This window comes from Austrofundulus limnaeus, unplaced genomic scaffold (genome assembly GCF_001266775.1).
Source record: "Austrofundulus limnaeus strain Quisiro unplaced genomic scaffold, Austrofundulus_limnaeus-1.0 Scaffold84, whole genome shotgun sequence".
Taxonomy (NCBI): Eukaryota; Metazoa; Chordata; class Actinopteri; order Cyprinodontiformes; family Rivulidae; genus Austrofundulus; species Austrofundulus limnaeus.
In genome coordinates this window covers 1,063,206-1,078,873 of record NW_013952486.1, presented here as the reverse complement: position 1 = coordinate 1,078,873, position 15,668 = coordinate 1,063,206, and the positions used below count along the sequence as shown (strand labels likewise).

Sequence of the window (15,668 nt, the reverse complement as noted above, 5' to 3'; positions counted from 1 at the left end):
AGGCTAGACCGTCCAAATTCACAGCCTCTTTTTTTCCGGTCTTCCCGGTCTACCAAGGACCCGGCCCGCCGCGACCGGGGAGTCTGGGTCCTCCGGAGGACCCGGCCTGTCGTTTTGGACACAGCTAATGACAAAGAGTTCCTTTCCTTTAAGAGTTCCCCTTTGATGTCACTTCCTGTTTCACCCTGGCTGGTCCCAGCTCAAAAGAAAACATGCCACTTATGTAACAAAACCAGTAAAATCATTTATATTATACCACGGTTCTTAAATTTAAAGAGGTTTTCTGACTTTTTKTATTTGAAGAACATGTCAGGCACTTTAAAATGTCCTTCCATTCTCATCTTTGCAGTTAAAACTTCTCTTTATTTAACTCAAGTTACCTTTTGTAAGTAAGATATTGACTGCTGATGACTCCACAAAACCCCTCTTCACTGCAAATATAAGACTTTCACCACTGGATTCCTCTGTTACTCACTTTTTTTTCCTTTTAATCCAAAGAACCAAATCAGAACACAATTTAAAGAGAAATTATTTTGGAGGAAACAAAAAGATTTTCAGACAACTTTGAGTTTCATGTACAGTGAGTTACTTTCAGCTCCGTTTGTGACRCGAGAATAACTGCTGTTAGAAACCTGATCAAACATGTTTAATCTGTCACTTTTGGAGTTAAAAGGTTAACTCATCAGCTACCAAATCTGTCACAGAAGAGTCATTTCTTTTTTTTCCTTTTGGTTGCTTATTCTAGGGAATAATTTGCATTGCAAAGCAATCTTTCCAAATCAGACTGGGATAAAATCTAAATGTTCTGGTCACAAAGTTTGTTTATAATGATTTGCATGTGAAAACCTCAATGTTCTAGCAACCTACAGAGCTCCCGAAAGAGCAAGTCACTGTACATGATCATATTTTAGTGATTCACACACACACACAGGATGAAAAAAAAGAGGCTGCAAAATGAAAATCATCACTCAAACCTGACAGAAATTAATGAAAACCAAATCAATACCCATCACTGCTCAGTCCCTCTCACATTGAACCATCCTGGAGATGCTTATGGATGTTGTTGGCAACTTTTTATAAAACTCCAGCAGCTCTGAGCTTCATCTGGATTCATTTTAACAAGTTTAAAAGTTGATTTTTGTCCAAAAGCATCCATGTGTCTCCAGACCCAAACCAGTAAAAAGAACAGAAATCACTACCCCAGCCGTGAATCTCTAACCATCAGTAGATTAGGCATGTTGGCAAAGAAGCTGATTATCTTTTAGGGAGGAGAGGATTTATGGTTGAGGAATGAAAATATGGGAAGAAGGTGATGTTTAGATAAACCGACCACCGATGATTGAACACCAGTTTTGAACCTTCTGCCGTTTCCTTTCATTAAACTTGATCACTGACATCGAGTAAAGATAATTAATATTTCAACTACTCAGTCAAAAAAGAAACTAAACTGTAAACCACTGTTTCTGAAATGTTCAATCTGTTTAAATTTAAGGCGTTTAAAGGGATCCACAATTAGTTGTAACATTAGACTTTATTTAATAAACATATATTTTAGCTGTAAAATAAAGACTGTAAAATTACTGTAGGCTGTTTAGTTTAGTAAATTTTTAAAAATATATTTTAACACGGATGGAGACATTTTATTTACATGCAAAGCATTCTGGGTAAATGATGACGTGGATAGGTCCTCTGTGCGAGGCTGCTAGTGAGCTATATCCACCCTGAAGGTTAATCTYGGACAATATCTGATGATCGACTCTTTTAAATGAAACCAGAGAGCGTTGACAGAGAGGAGAAGGTAGAAATGACTCAGCCTGGAACTGAAAATATAGATGGAGGACAACAGAGCTGCTTCATGGAAGAAGAACCTCAGTTTGGCCTGTTGGTCTTTGCCCTAGCGCCGACCATATACTGCCTTATATGTATTAGCTTGGCGCTAGCGCGACAAACAAGCTAAACTGAGGTCCTCCATCCTTATTTTCAGTTGCAGGCTGAGTCATTTTTGCGTTCCCCTCTCTGTCATGTGGATGGAGGACTACAGTGATGAGAGGAGAATGTGTAGCGCTGAGCTAATACATATACATGGTGATAACGTCAGGGCTAACACTAACGCTAACAGGCTAAGCTGGGGTTCTTCTTCCATGAAGCAGCTCTGTTGTCCTCCATCCATATTTTCAGTTCCAGGCTGAGTCACTTCTACCTTCTCCTCTCTGTCAACGCTCTCTGGTTTCATTTAAGAGTCGATCATCAGATATTGTCCAAGATTAACCTTCAGGGTGGATATAGCTCGCTAGCAGCCTCGCACCGAGGACCTATCCACGTCATCATTTACCCAGAATGCTTTGCGTRTAAATAAAATGGCTCGGTCCGTGTAATATATTTTTAAACTTTTAGTTTAAAAATTGTAAAAACTAAACAGCCTACAGTATTTTGCAGTCTTTATTTTACAGTTAAAATATATGTTTATTAAACAAAGTCTAATGTTAGAACTAGTCGGGGATCCCTTTAAGAAAGTTTTGATGAAGGAAAACAGCAAAAGGAGTCAAAACGTCAACTTCCAAGAGTTGCGATTGGTTTCTGTGATTGACAGCTAGAGGTGAATCGATCAAGAGGAGCTCTGGTGGGAGGTGAGGAGGGGGGAGGAGAGGGGGGCTCTGTTGCATGACTTCACTACCTATGACTGCAGTACCTTGCAGTGGGTGGAGCTTATTGGGATGCCCACATTTGATGCAACAAGCACAGTAAGCGCACTCATTACTTCAATGCAAAATCCGCTGTGAAGACACATGGGTGGAGAGACAGAAAGATGGAGAGGAAGGTAAAAAAAGAGGAAAACAAGTGTGGCAGGTGGGTTCTGGGGGAGGAGGCTGGTGGTGCGAATGGTGGCTTTGGTTGCGGGGCGAGGGAGGGGGGTACAGGCAGGAGTCTGCTTGCAGCCAAGCACAGGAGGGCGGAGGGGCCCACACACCAAACCATGCCAGTGCTGAGAGAGGGACACCATTAACAAGACTCGGTGGAAAGGAAACAAGAGTATGAAACATTGTGGGTGGAGTCTGGGGGAGGGGGTCTTCCAGCTTGGATTTGATGTTCCTGAAAAAAAAAAGAACAGGGGAGAGGGGCTGCACACCATGGCCCAGGGCGATCTACAGCGGGCCGGACACGTCAAAGTGTCTGATTGTCAATTAAAGAGAAAAATCTAGTTCATAAAAGAAATGTAACAAAAAATAAAGACAAAATGTTAAAATGTGACTTTAAGCAAAAGGATCTTTTCAAGTGTTAAAGATGACATATCATGCATTTGAATCCTTCTTTTTTATATTTAAATCATTAAATCGGGGTCCATATAAAGTGGAACTGCAAAGCTTTGGTCTGAATTCCTCCTTTTTCAAACTCCACAAGCCCCGCCCCTTTTCTGAGGCATTTCAGATCAACYGATTTTGAGGCTGTCTCTTTAAATCCAAACAAGGCTTCAAACCCCGCCCCCCTCCAGCTTCCMSAGTGGTCCATTTTAATTTAATAGAGGGATTTATAACTATATAGTGGTGCAGAAACATTTTTATTTACAAATTAATTAAAAGAAGACTTGTCTATTCATCCTTACATGTTGGAGCCAGAGTCTGACCCAGAACCACAGGAGAATGAAGACTACTAAAATGTAGCTGGTAAGTCCAGACCTAATTTAGAAATTCTGTAGCAAATATTGCGACGTAATGATTCAGAAAACATAGAGAACAGAAACTGAATGGGTTGAATTCGACACAAACACAATATAAAGATAACTATGCAGCACCAGGAGAGATTAAATATTATTTTCCTGCATTTCTACAGAACAAAATGTATTTCACGGCTAAAAAAGTGGATTTTGCATGATATGTCCCCTTTAATGCAAGTTGCCTTTGGAAAAAAAAAGCCTGAACTTGACATATTTTATTTAAACAGAGAGCTGTCGCTCAGCGGGCGGAGTGATGTGTTTCAGGCTGTTTACAGCCTCAACAGGTGGGACGCTAGCATGGAACGAACGATGGCCCGGCGCCCTGGGAGGAGGTGTGAGCTCCCTTTCCCCTGGTTGAACCTGGAGGGAGGGGTGGTGTTAGGTCAGCAGCCGRAGGGGCCACTCGGTCATACCTTGCAGTGTGTGGTACTGACAGGGATTCCGATATTGGAAGCCAACACGACTGTGAGTGCAGAGGCCAGTTCAATAGTGAATCCACTGTGGAAGGAGGGAGGGGGAGGGGGGGAGGGGAGGGTGGGGTAAAGAGACAGTCTTCATTGTGTTGTCTGGGACGCTGGTAATGATGGCACAGCCTCTCCAGAGTTAACCATAACAGGACATTTACCCGTCACGCAAACAAAAACAAAACAAAATTAAGACTTTCATTAAAAATGTCTCCGATCGCAGACAAACACACACACACACACAAACTACACACACAGTTCCTGTGAGGTCCCACAGGGTTGCAGATCATTTCAAGTGTTGGCGAGTTTTTGGTATCGCCTCCTGCTTTCGGGACAAAATTTTAAATTCATACCCTGTTTTCGCTCTGACTTCAGACCAGTGGGTTCACTGGAAGAGAAAAGCGTTAAAACGTTTGTGCGCGCACACACACACAAACACATGAAACACATCAAAAAGTAACTTGTATGGGATAAAACAGAACATGGATTACAAACWAAAACAAAAAAGAACAACTTTAAAAGAAAACAACCAAAAATTATAAATACTTACCAGCAATGTGTGTTTTGAGTGATATTAAAATCCCTTTAAATGTTTTTTTAATGTGCACATAATCTGCTGGTGTACAATTTAGACATTTAGACTGTTTTTATACTTACTATTTATGAATGATGCTTTTAGACTTTGACATTCGGGGCTGCAGCCTCTGATGTTTTGTGTCAATAAAWGCCTCTAGAGCTCCGAGATTACAGATATTAAACCAAAATGAGTTCAACACAGACTCTATACACCCATGACAACTTTAATTTGAGAGGAAAGTTGTCACTGAAATATAATTTAATTATGTTCAAACCTCAAGTGTCTGGGCTATGAGTCTCTATGACACGAGGACAATGAAAAACCTTGTTGTTGCAAGACAGTCACCAACAGCTGAGGTCAAAAATTCTCTGATTTTATAAACTAAAACTGCTCTGACTTCTGCCCTGCAGTTGAGAAACCAAGTCCTCAAAGTTCACAATAAACCACTTTAAAATTGAGCTTTAATGAAACTTGACAATTTAAAAAAAACTAAAAAATATGAGGCAATCTGAATGTTTAACGCTGACAGAAAAGTGGTGCAAAAATTTAGCGATTTGTTAAACAGCCTAAAACAATGAAATTAGCAGAAGAGTAGCTAAAAAGTAGATAAAATGCTAAATCTAGCACAAAGAAGCACGTTTGCTGAATTATGCAGCTGTAAGAAGTAGCTAAAATGATCACAAAAAGGTCAGGATTGCTGAAAAACAGCKAACATTAGCTGAAAAAAGCTGAAAAGTTACTTAAATTGCAGAAAGCATAAAATGCTTAAATTAGCAGAAAGAAGCTGTTAGAAGCACACAAATAATAAATTAGCAGAATAACTGAAAAGTGCAGAAAGGTAGCTGAAAAAGAAGAAAGACAAGCAAAAAGAGAAGCTAAAATTAGCACAGAGAGGTAAAAATAGCAGAACCTTAGCAAACGGTGTAAAACGCAGGAAAGGTTTAACTGTTGTGAAGGATTGTATGGCTGTTGAACACAGCTCCAGTGATTTTCAATTAGAACAAAAACWGCTGAAAACGCTAAAGATCTCAAAAAGTATAAATTGCTGAAAAACCAAAAGTCACAGTTGGATCATCCTGAAGGAGCTGAACGTTTTGATTTGTTGGAAAAAGCACAGAATTTGTGGAACGAGATACATGCTGAAAAATGTACGGAAGAAAAATCATCTCAATATTGTTAATGCTTCAAAGCATTCAGACCAATTAACAGACAGTAAGTGGTCTTCTGGTAAAAGGTATTTGAATTGAGGTGAGATTTATGAAAATCCATAATTTAAGTTTCTAAACGACTAACTGCTGTGCTAAATTACACTTCTTCGTGGATTACTGCAGTGGTTCAATTATATGCCAGGGCATGTACTGTAGAGTACACAAAAACACACAAACACACAGCCTTTTGTCCTTGCCCCCAAACAAATTCCTTTGTCAGGACTGATGCATGGAAACTCCGGAGAAAAGAGAGGCTTTAAACTGTGAACCAGAGCAAATTTGTCTTTGGATTCTGGCAGGAGAGTCAGTGTGAGATGGAAGGGAAGAGATTAAGAGAGAAAAGGGGACACACAAAGACAGAGGGGCAAATAAAAGGTAAAGACAAAACGAAAAAGGAGAAAMTAATTAGAAGGAGTGAGCGTGGGAAGAACTCAGACTTCCCAAACTTGAGATTTTTTAGAGGGGAGTTGAATTAAAAACAAAAAAGGGAGAGGACAGGAATGAAAAGGACAGAAGAGGAGGGGAGAAGTGAGGACAAGGAGGGTTAACCACAAAATTAGATATTTACAGAAAAAAAAAGAGGACAAAAAGGAGTCAGGCTGTCGTCGCTCCCTGTGGTTTCTCCACTCCCTCAGCCATGCTGCTAACAACTTCCTGTAACACTGTGTGACGTTCATTCCTGCCAGGCAACCCCCCCCCACACACACACCCACACACACACATACACCCACACACACCCACACACACACACACACACACACACATACAGAACATTCAGCACAGAGCGGCCTGCAGGCACAGGCCTCGGCTTTCCAAACACGCAAACATCCGTGAGATTCACGTGCGCACATTCTTTCCCTAATGTGAGGGACGACAAAAGGACAGAGGAACAAAAAATAAAAAAAATAAACAATCAGATGATAAGAGCAGAGGGCGGTTTGAGGCGTGTAAAAACTGTTATGTTGTTGGATAAAGTGAGCTGCGAGGTTTATCTGCTGTGGCCTAAAGAACTATTTAATTATTCATGTGGGTTATGTAACAAAGCAAGAAAAAATAAAAATAAAAATAAAAAAACACTGACAGAACATACCATTCCTGTTTTACTGCTTACTGCTGTGGAATTCTTAATATATGATGAATGTTTTGTTGGGCAGCTCAGATTGCCAAAAAATAATTCGTTTGCATTCTTTGATCTCAGATAAAACATGTTTTATAATTAGTTTATTTAAAACGAGTTGACTAATGGTGATCAGTTTAAAAACCAGGGTTCCTACAGCTTAAGGTAAGTTAAATATAAGACTTTTTAAGATCTCTTTAATGCCACTTGAAATGAAATTTAAGACCAACTTCACAATAAACAATACAGGAAAAAATGTTTATTTTAAACACAAAACAACTAGCTGCGTGAGGCATTAAGTAAATTATTTTTAATAAAAAAATGTTACAAAAAAATTTAAAATTAGTGACAAATCACAATCGTCCTATATTTGGTTACAATGTGTTAATATTTTTAACACCTCTGAAAGCTTGWTTTARGACMTTTTAAGGCTAATTAAGGCCTTATTTTTGGATTGATGAATTGAAAACTAGATTWAAAAAATGCCTTAGTTTTCAGTTTAATTTGAGGCATTAGTGAATTCAGCATTAACACTATTATTTGTTGTTTGTTTTGCCTTTTTTTAGGATTCCCTGCACTTGTGGGTTTACTCCCACAGACCAAAACATTTTATTGTATTTTAATGTTTTCTTTTAGTTTATATGACAAAAAACTTATGTTTTTAAGCACGGTGAGTTTACACTTGCCCTGTAATAAGCTGAAATTACAWATCTGTACATTTCCCTAATTATTCAATCCTAATCTGATGATAAAACACAAACAAATGAAAAGAAACAACCTGGATGTGACACATCCAATATTGTTTGTGTAGATCATGAAGTAAAATGAATTGAACTACAGCTACGTGTTGTGGTCAGAGCGGAGCAGAATTAGAGCCTGCTGAGTAAAAATGTTCTTCATGGGTCAGAGAACTCTTCAGTACCTGGATACAGGTACTTAATGAAGCTGAAACAGTGAACCTGACTTGAGTTCATGCATTTCCTTTCTGCCCGTTGTGAGTAAAGACTTCTCGGTCAAACGAGGTACAGAGCTTGTACATGGAGGTACTCACCAGGAAGCTCATGAAGAACTGSTTTGTGTCACTGTCTTTAGTTCACCCACATACAGACGCACACCTTTACACAGCCACTCCTGTGAGGGGGCTTTCTCACCTTGAGGGGGTGATGGGAGTCAGGTCCTTCCCCATGGTCTGGATGACGCGGCGGCCCCACACCCACAGGCCGGCGCAGATGCCCACGCCACCGTAAAACAGCAGCCAGATAGGAGTGGCGGCGTCCTGCATCACACCTCCCTGCTCGTAAATCATCCACAGCGCCACCAGYGGCCCGATGGCATTACTGCAAACAAATCAAAATAATCAATTACCGTATTTATTCATGTACAATACGATCTCAAGTATAATACGATCTCATGTATAATACGACCCCCCCCCTGTTTGAGCTTAAAAAGCATAAAAAATTTAATCTTTAAACTACTTCCAATTTCATTCAGACTTCAAGATTTTTCAGCCTTTGCAGTCTTTATACATATCAGTAAAATGATCATTGGACTGTTCATTTTATTTTAACAACTTACATGTATGTACTAAAATGTATTTTGAGTCCACCAGGATGCGCCAACACAAAAGTCAGAGACTTCACATGAGATTTGGGCCATCTTGTGGGGGAAAAGCAGATTACTTCCTACTCGCGAGCAGTAGGAAGTAAGTTCTCTGGTGGGGAAACAGTTTTTCAGGGATACAAACTTTTTCAGACCACCGGTAGACGGCAGCCATTACAGACGAACATGTGTTTGTTGTTGTTCCAGGAGCGGCCCAGTTACACGCTAATGTCATTAGTTTGTTATCATTACTAAAGGTGCAGGACTACTTTTTCCCCCTTTTTTTCACATGATGTTGCCTGCCTGGATCTGTTACTATCTCACTCTGAAGAATGAGGGAGTGTCAGAGGTAAGCTCGTTTCAACTGCTTTTTAYGACGCGGTCTCATTTCCGGACTCAATAATTTTGTGAATGAGGCCGACGTTTCAGTTAAAATACATAAATAAAAATATTTATCCGAGTACAGTACACAACTTTATGGTTGATTTTATGGATTTAATTTTACGTATTATAGTTGAATAAATACGGTAGTTGAAAAAAAATCCTGGTGCCTGCATTGATTTAGAAAAGAAAATATCAAAAAGTGGAATAAAATCTGTCACCTGACATCGTTTCCTCCGTGGGCAAACGAACCGAAGCAGGCGGTGAGGATCTGCAGGAAGTGGAACAGCAGAAACACCTCCGACTTGTCCTTCTCCTCGTGATCCTCCAGGTCATCCAGAGGGATCGGAGCTTGACCTCCTTCCTCCTCCACCCCCTCCAGCTCCGAGGCCATCTTCAGCTCCACCCCTCCCTCCTCCGCTTCGATCTCCGCCTCGGCGACGGCATTGCAGTACGACGAGTAGCTGTCGTAGCGGATCCGCTTCTTGGAGTACGACACGCTGTTGCTCCTGCCGCCCCCCTCGCCCACCAGCTTCTCGCTGTCGTCGCGTGACTCCGTGCGCCTGAGCGGCTGGACGGGCATGCCGCAGATGGCCGCCGTGTAGCAGGTGTAGCTGTTGTTGCGGCGCAGCAGGCGGTAGTTGTTGTCGGCTTGGGGGGCGCCGGACCCCGGGCGGTCGCCGTCGTCCATACGGCCCAGGTGGATCTTGTGGAGCAAGTCTTTGTAGAGGCCAGAGTCTTTGTGCACCGTGTGGTACACCTGACCATCGCTGCGCATGTGGCCGTCGAAGCTGAAGCTGCCGTTGGCGATCGGCGACTTTAGGGAACCGTTGGTCATGGAGTGAGTTCGACCTGGAAGGTTAAAAGATAGAAATGAGAAAACGCAATTGTTGCTGTTTTTCCTTCTTTTCTAAAGAACTGAAGGGTTTTACCATACACCCTGCCGTTTGGCAGGACAGTGCCTCCATTGGCCATGCTGGTGAGCTCCCCGCTGGGGTCACGTGTGCTACGATCACTGCTGCTTCCTGTGAGCGGCACCACCGCCTCGTCGGTGCCCTTCGCTCCAGGAAGCTCCTTAAAGACGGGGCTCTCTTCCTCCTCCTCTGGGATCTTATCCAGACTCTCATCAGATATCCTGGAGAGAGCCTGCTCCTTCTTTAAACGACCTGAAGGAAATTCATTAGGAGTCATAATAATATATTGCCTAATAATTAGGTTTTACCAGATGCTTTTAAAGKGCACGTGACATCACATTTTTGTGATAAATATGAATGCATTTTTGGAAAGATAACATTAATAACGTATTTCAAAAGAAGTTTTACGACACTGAAMTGACCAGTTGCTGAGATATTTGCGTGTCAAGTAACAGGAAGTGATGTCAAAGGGGAATGTCTGAATGTAAACAGCATTACTACGACGGCCGACAACACAGACYGCAGAGAAGAATCTGATGTTTTATGAGATTCTTTTGAGTCACTATCAGAGAAAGATGAAGAAGACAGAGTTCAAATAATATTGTTTTGATATACAAAGACCATGGAGTTCCTTTTTGTAAAGAGTTCCCCTTTGATGTCACTTCCTGTTTCACTTTAGCTGAGCCAAGTTCAAAAGAAAATAAGCCAGTTATGTGACAAAAAGGATTAAATCATGTGTTCTATGCCTAGTTTCTTAAATATTAAGTTGTTTTCTTTGACTTCTTGTATTTGAAGTACATGCATGTCACAGGTACTTTAATACCAGTTAGGAGAAAAGAAAAACCCACTAGTGTTACCTTCAGTTATTATGAAAATGCTGTTTTTTATCAAAAATACATTTGACTTTATTAAACACCTCAAAATTAGACTCTCTTTAAGAACCTCCTACTGTTTCTGACACTCCCACTTCAGATCTTTTTCACAACAATACTTCGAGGGAGGGGTGCTCAGTGGGGCGGGAGCTCGGCTGCAGACTGASCTCCAGGGAGGAGCTTTGTACAAATAGGCGGTGCTTTGTACCAGCAGGTGTTTATTCAGCTCAACATGGCCACAGGTGATTCAAGGATTTCTCAAACATGCATGAATGAGTCAAAGTAACACTCTGGTGTTTTTGATGAGGGAATTACATCATAACATGACATTAAGCTCAAAAAAGTCAACTTTGCATAATATCACCCTTTTGATAAATATTACTTACAAAAAGTCTTTAGAAACACATTCATCTGTCAGCTGACCCAAACTAATCCCAACACAAATACCCTGACAACGCTTCTCTCCTCAAGCTAACAAACATTTACAGCCCTCATGTTTTCTTCTGCAGGATGCACAAATATCCAGATTATGTTGATACCATCATCCATAACCCTCAGTAGCATTCAGAAGCCACGACACATTAAGCAACAGGTCAGGTCGGCCTTGAGCCTAGGTTGAGTTAAACACATAAGATGCTTTATTTTAAACCAAAACGTGGACATTAATGTCTATACATCTAATTGTTTCATATATGAATGAGTAGTTACGTATGTCATTAGCACCTGAGCTAAAATTGTTAGCTCTGGAACTAACGCCATGTATATACTGTATATATTGTATTACTAATATGGCATTAGTTGGTTTATACATATAAACATTAGCTCAGGCACTAATACTATATTGCCATATGTATTAGCTCGGCGCTAATGCAAAAGCTAAAAGGCTAAATTAAGGTCCTCAATCCATGAAGCGTTGTTTTACAGTCTTTGTTTTACAGTTGAAGCAAATGTTTATCAAATAATTTCTAATGTAATCAAATTTCAAAATCTAAAAAAAAACAAAAATAATATAAACAAAAACAAATTAGAGTCCTCCCATGTCTCAGAAAAAAACCCTCATTCTTTCAGTTTGTTGACTTTTCCAGTTGTCTGCTTCGCTGTGGGCTCATTTTCCCATTAAGAGAAGTAAACTTTAGCTTTGACCTGAAAGCTTTCTACACTGCCAGATACGATCCTAACCTCTTTCATCTGGACAAGCAGATTTATGCTTAAAGATGCATGCTCTTAGGGGAAAAAATAAAGCAAAAGGTGGAATTAGAGAGTTTCACATCATATTTTTGGTAGTTTTGGTGGCTCAGCTGGCTTCTGTCCTTCAGTGTCATAGCAACTACGTTATTAGCAGCAGCTGAAGCTGTTGGCTGAACACAAATACATACTTGCTATTTTTCTTCTCATCCAAGGACAAACAAATATCCAGACCAAAGCTGCACAGACCAGCGACCCGGCTAACGTGATGAGAAAGATGGCCCAGACCGGTAGCATCTCCAACCCGAGCACTGTCAAAGAAACATCAATCACAAATAATCCCTCAAATACGATCTCTTAAATGGCTATAATATATTTTTATCTCCTTAGTTATGTGTCAAACTGTAGAACACTGATTTTCTGTATAAAAAGCCACTTACATGGAGCTCCAGTGTACATGATAGAGAAGGTGTTGATCCCGATGGTGGTAGCATAGAAGAGAGGCAGAGCTCGGAGTCCATTTGGGACAGAATCATCCTGAGTGGAAACAAAGGAAATTTTACAAATATGATGACTTTAGAGCCGACTTTTCCCTGTAAGAACCAATTATATTTTTTAACCATTTATTCGTTTAATTTAAAAACAAAAAAAAAATTCACATACAAAAAATATACATCAAATAAAATGAAAGGTAGCAGAAAGAAGAAAAAGAAATCTTATATCTGCCGCTATTAAAAATTGTGTGTGTGTGTATATATATATATATACATACACACACATACATATATACTATAATAATAACAATACTCATAATAGTTTTAAACAATAACAGTGTTCCAACAATACCAAATCAAAAACTTAAAAAAAATAAAAAAAATAAAAATAATAAACTTCAGCTCCTAAACAGCAGCTCTTATAAATACAAATTATACAATTTCATATTTCTTTAACAAATAATTTTTATCATTCTTTTAAAATATTAAAAAATAAAATATTAAAATTTCTCACTTTAATTTAATTTACTTGTGCTTCGAATAATTTAAAAAAACAAGAACATGTGGTACGTCGCATCAAAACACAAAATTGGTCGCAAAGGCTCCGATTTTAGTCTTTGTGAAAATTAAGACGCCAACTAGTCTCCAACAGCTCATAAAATGTGTTTGATAAAACTCCTCATCAAGTTAAAGTTCTACAAAAGAGTGAAAACACTACATCTACAGGAGTTCAWTTCAGTGCAAAACGACTTCAAACATAAAACTGAAACTCTAAATATAATGATCAAATCTCAGCCCAACGAACAAAGACGAGTGTTCTGACTAAGCTGATAACAAGCCACAGATCTGACCTCTCCATGCAGCCCACGTGATGCGTTCAAGCCTAATTCTGCAGCGGTGACCTTAAAATGACCTGAAACACTTTCCTCCTCCTGGTCTTCATGTTACATAACCACAGATCTGCAAGTGTTGCCAAATCAAAATGTGTTTTATCTGCGCTCAGGTTCTGCAGACAAACCTCTGTACAGATGTAAGCCCGTGTTTACCTTCAGGTGTTTAACTCGGACYGACAGCTCGGTGTGCACGTGTGGAGTAAAGGTTTTATGTAATGAGCCAGAATCACAAAAACCCAAAAGTTCAAGGAGGACAGTTCTCAACGTGTTCTTATGATGAACCCTTTTTCTTTGGTTATAAAAGCTCACCTTGTTCAGGATGAAGTGTCTGATGAGCATGAAGAGGAGTCCAGACATGAGTCCAGACAGCAAAGGAGAGATGAACCATGAAGACACTGGAGAAAATCAAAGACAAATACCCCACAAACAGCATCAGTCACTGAACATTTGTAYTAAAATTCTGTTTTTGTTCTAATATTGTCCTTTTTCTAGTCCAGGGTTTTAAAATCCTGGTCCTTGAGGGCCACTATCCTGCATGTTTTACAGGTTTACAGCTGATTTGAATGAATGGGTGATTAACAGGCTTCTGCAGAACTCGAGGAGGTGATTCAATCACTGAATCAAGTGTGTTGGAGCAGAGAAACAAGTTAAACATTCAGGACAGAGACCCTCTGGGACCAGGACAGGACGCCCTTGTTCTAGTTATTTTACACACCTTCTCAAAGACTTTAAGGCAGCAGAAGGTTTAATGAGGTTTAAAATGTTTTCCTAGATTGACAACCATATTTGATTTTTACCACTAAAGTTTTTTGGTGAAAACACTGATATGGAATTAATGGAAACAACTATAAAGAAACAAACATGGTGGACAAACAGCTCTCGTTACCAATTTTGACAAGCTGCATCCACTGCACGCCCTTGGTGCCGATGGCGACCATGGAGAAGCCGATGGTGGCTCCAACGATGCAGTGAGTTCCAGAGATGGGCAGTTTGAGGAAGGAGGCGATCAGCTGCCAGACTGCTGATCCTGTGACCCAAAAACAGACCGTTTTCTTAGTAAAATGCTCATCGGATCACATTTAAATACATTTATTAGATGGGATAAAACTAACTGATTTAATTTTTCTGTTATTTACGAATAGTTTACCCACGTATTATGATGATAATCCTGCAATAAAACTATTTCCCAGAACTTTTTTTCTTTCCAAGAACAATGCAATCCATTGTTTGAATAAGGGCCTTTCAAAGCCTGAATTAGACAATGACTGTAATCACTGCACTGGGGTTTCCCTGTGACCTCGAGTCAAACATCAAACCCTGCTGGACGTATTTTCCTCCTTTTGTTTAATCAGATTAAGGTCAAAATTCTGCCTAAACAATACAACATCAAACATTTCCTATTTGAGATTTGATTTTAAAAAACGTTCCCAAGTTTCTCAAACACAGCAGCCTCAGGTTGGATTCATTAATTTTTTTTAATTGACTTAAAACAATATTTGCCAAGACCAAAGAGAAAGTGATTCAGTTTAATTTAAAATAAAATAATTTTTAAGCAACCTTAGACTGACTGGACGAGGTCAAGATCACGTCCTGATGACTCCACACCTCTCATATGACCACTGTGATTTGGACACCTCACTTATGAAACTCAACATCATGAGCCTAATCTGATTAGGGTTTAGTCAGCTTAATCTAACCCATCCTCCCAACACATCACGTTGATGTAATATATATTATTTTATAAATATTTATGATTAAACATCTGAAGTGGAAATCAATGAAAGTCTTTTTTATTTTCTCAACAAAACTAAAAACAAACAAATCCTGACAAAGAAGTAAAACGGTGAATTTAAAAATTTTCTCAACCCATGGTTTGATTCCTTCATTTAGAGACATTACGCTCAGAGYATGTGTTAGCTGTGGGAGCCATACTTCGAATCATCATTCCCTAAATGTTTCTTTTAAGGGATCCATATTGGTTGTAACATTAGACTTTATTTGATAAACATTTATTTTAACTGCAAAATAAAGACTGTAAAAATACTGTAGGCTGTTTAGTTTTGTAATTTTTAAAAACATATTTTAACACGGACTGAACCATTTTATTTACACACAAAGCATTCTGGGTAAATGATGACGTGGATAGGTCCTCGATGCGAGGCTGCTAGCGAGCTATATCCACCCTGAAGGTTAATCTTGGACAATATCTGATGATCGACTCTTTTAAATGAAACCAGAGAGCGTTGACAGAG

At 39.6% G+C, this 15,668-nt stretch overlaps 1 protein-coding gene across 3 annotated transcripts in view; it reads right to left on the bottom strand.

Annotated features, from left to right (window-relative positions):
* Positions 1-15,668, bottom strand: part of slc20a2 (solute carrier family 20 member 2) — a gene marked incomplete at its 5' end in the record, with an annotated part of 51,859 nt that overhangs the window by 1,975 nt on the left and 34,216 nt on the right. For 2 of the 3 annotated variants that reach the window (XM_014011744.1, XM_014011743.1), the window contains 8 exon segments: positions 4,126-4,210; positions 8,230-8,415; positions 9,280-9,910; positions 9,991-10,224; positions 12,221-12,340; positions 12,470-12,566; positions 13,726-13,811; positions 14,303-14,443. In XM_014011744.1, coding sequence (XP_013867198.1) covers positions 4,126-4,210; positions 8,230-8,415; positions 9,280-9,910; positions 9,991-10,224; positions 12,221-12,340; positions 12,470-12,566; positions 13,726-13,811; positions 14,303-14,443 — 1,580 coding nt within the window. 3 annotated transcript variants of the gene reach the window in all.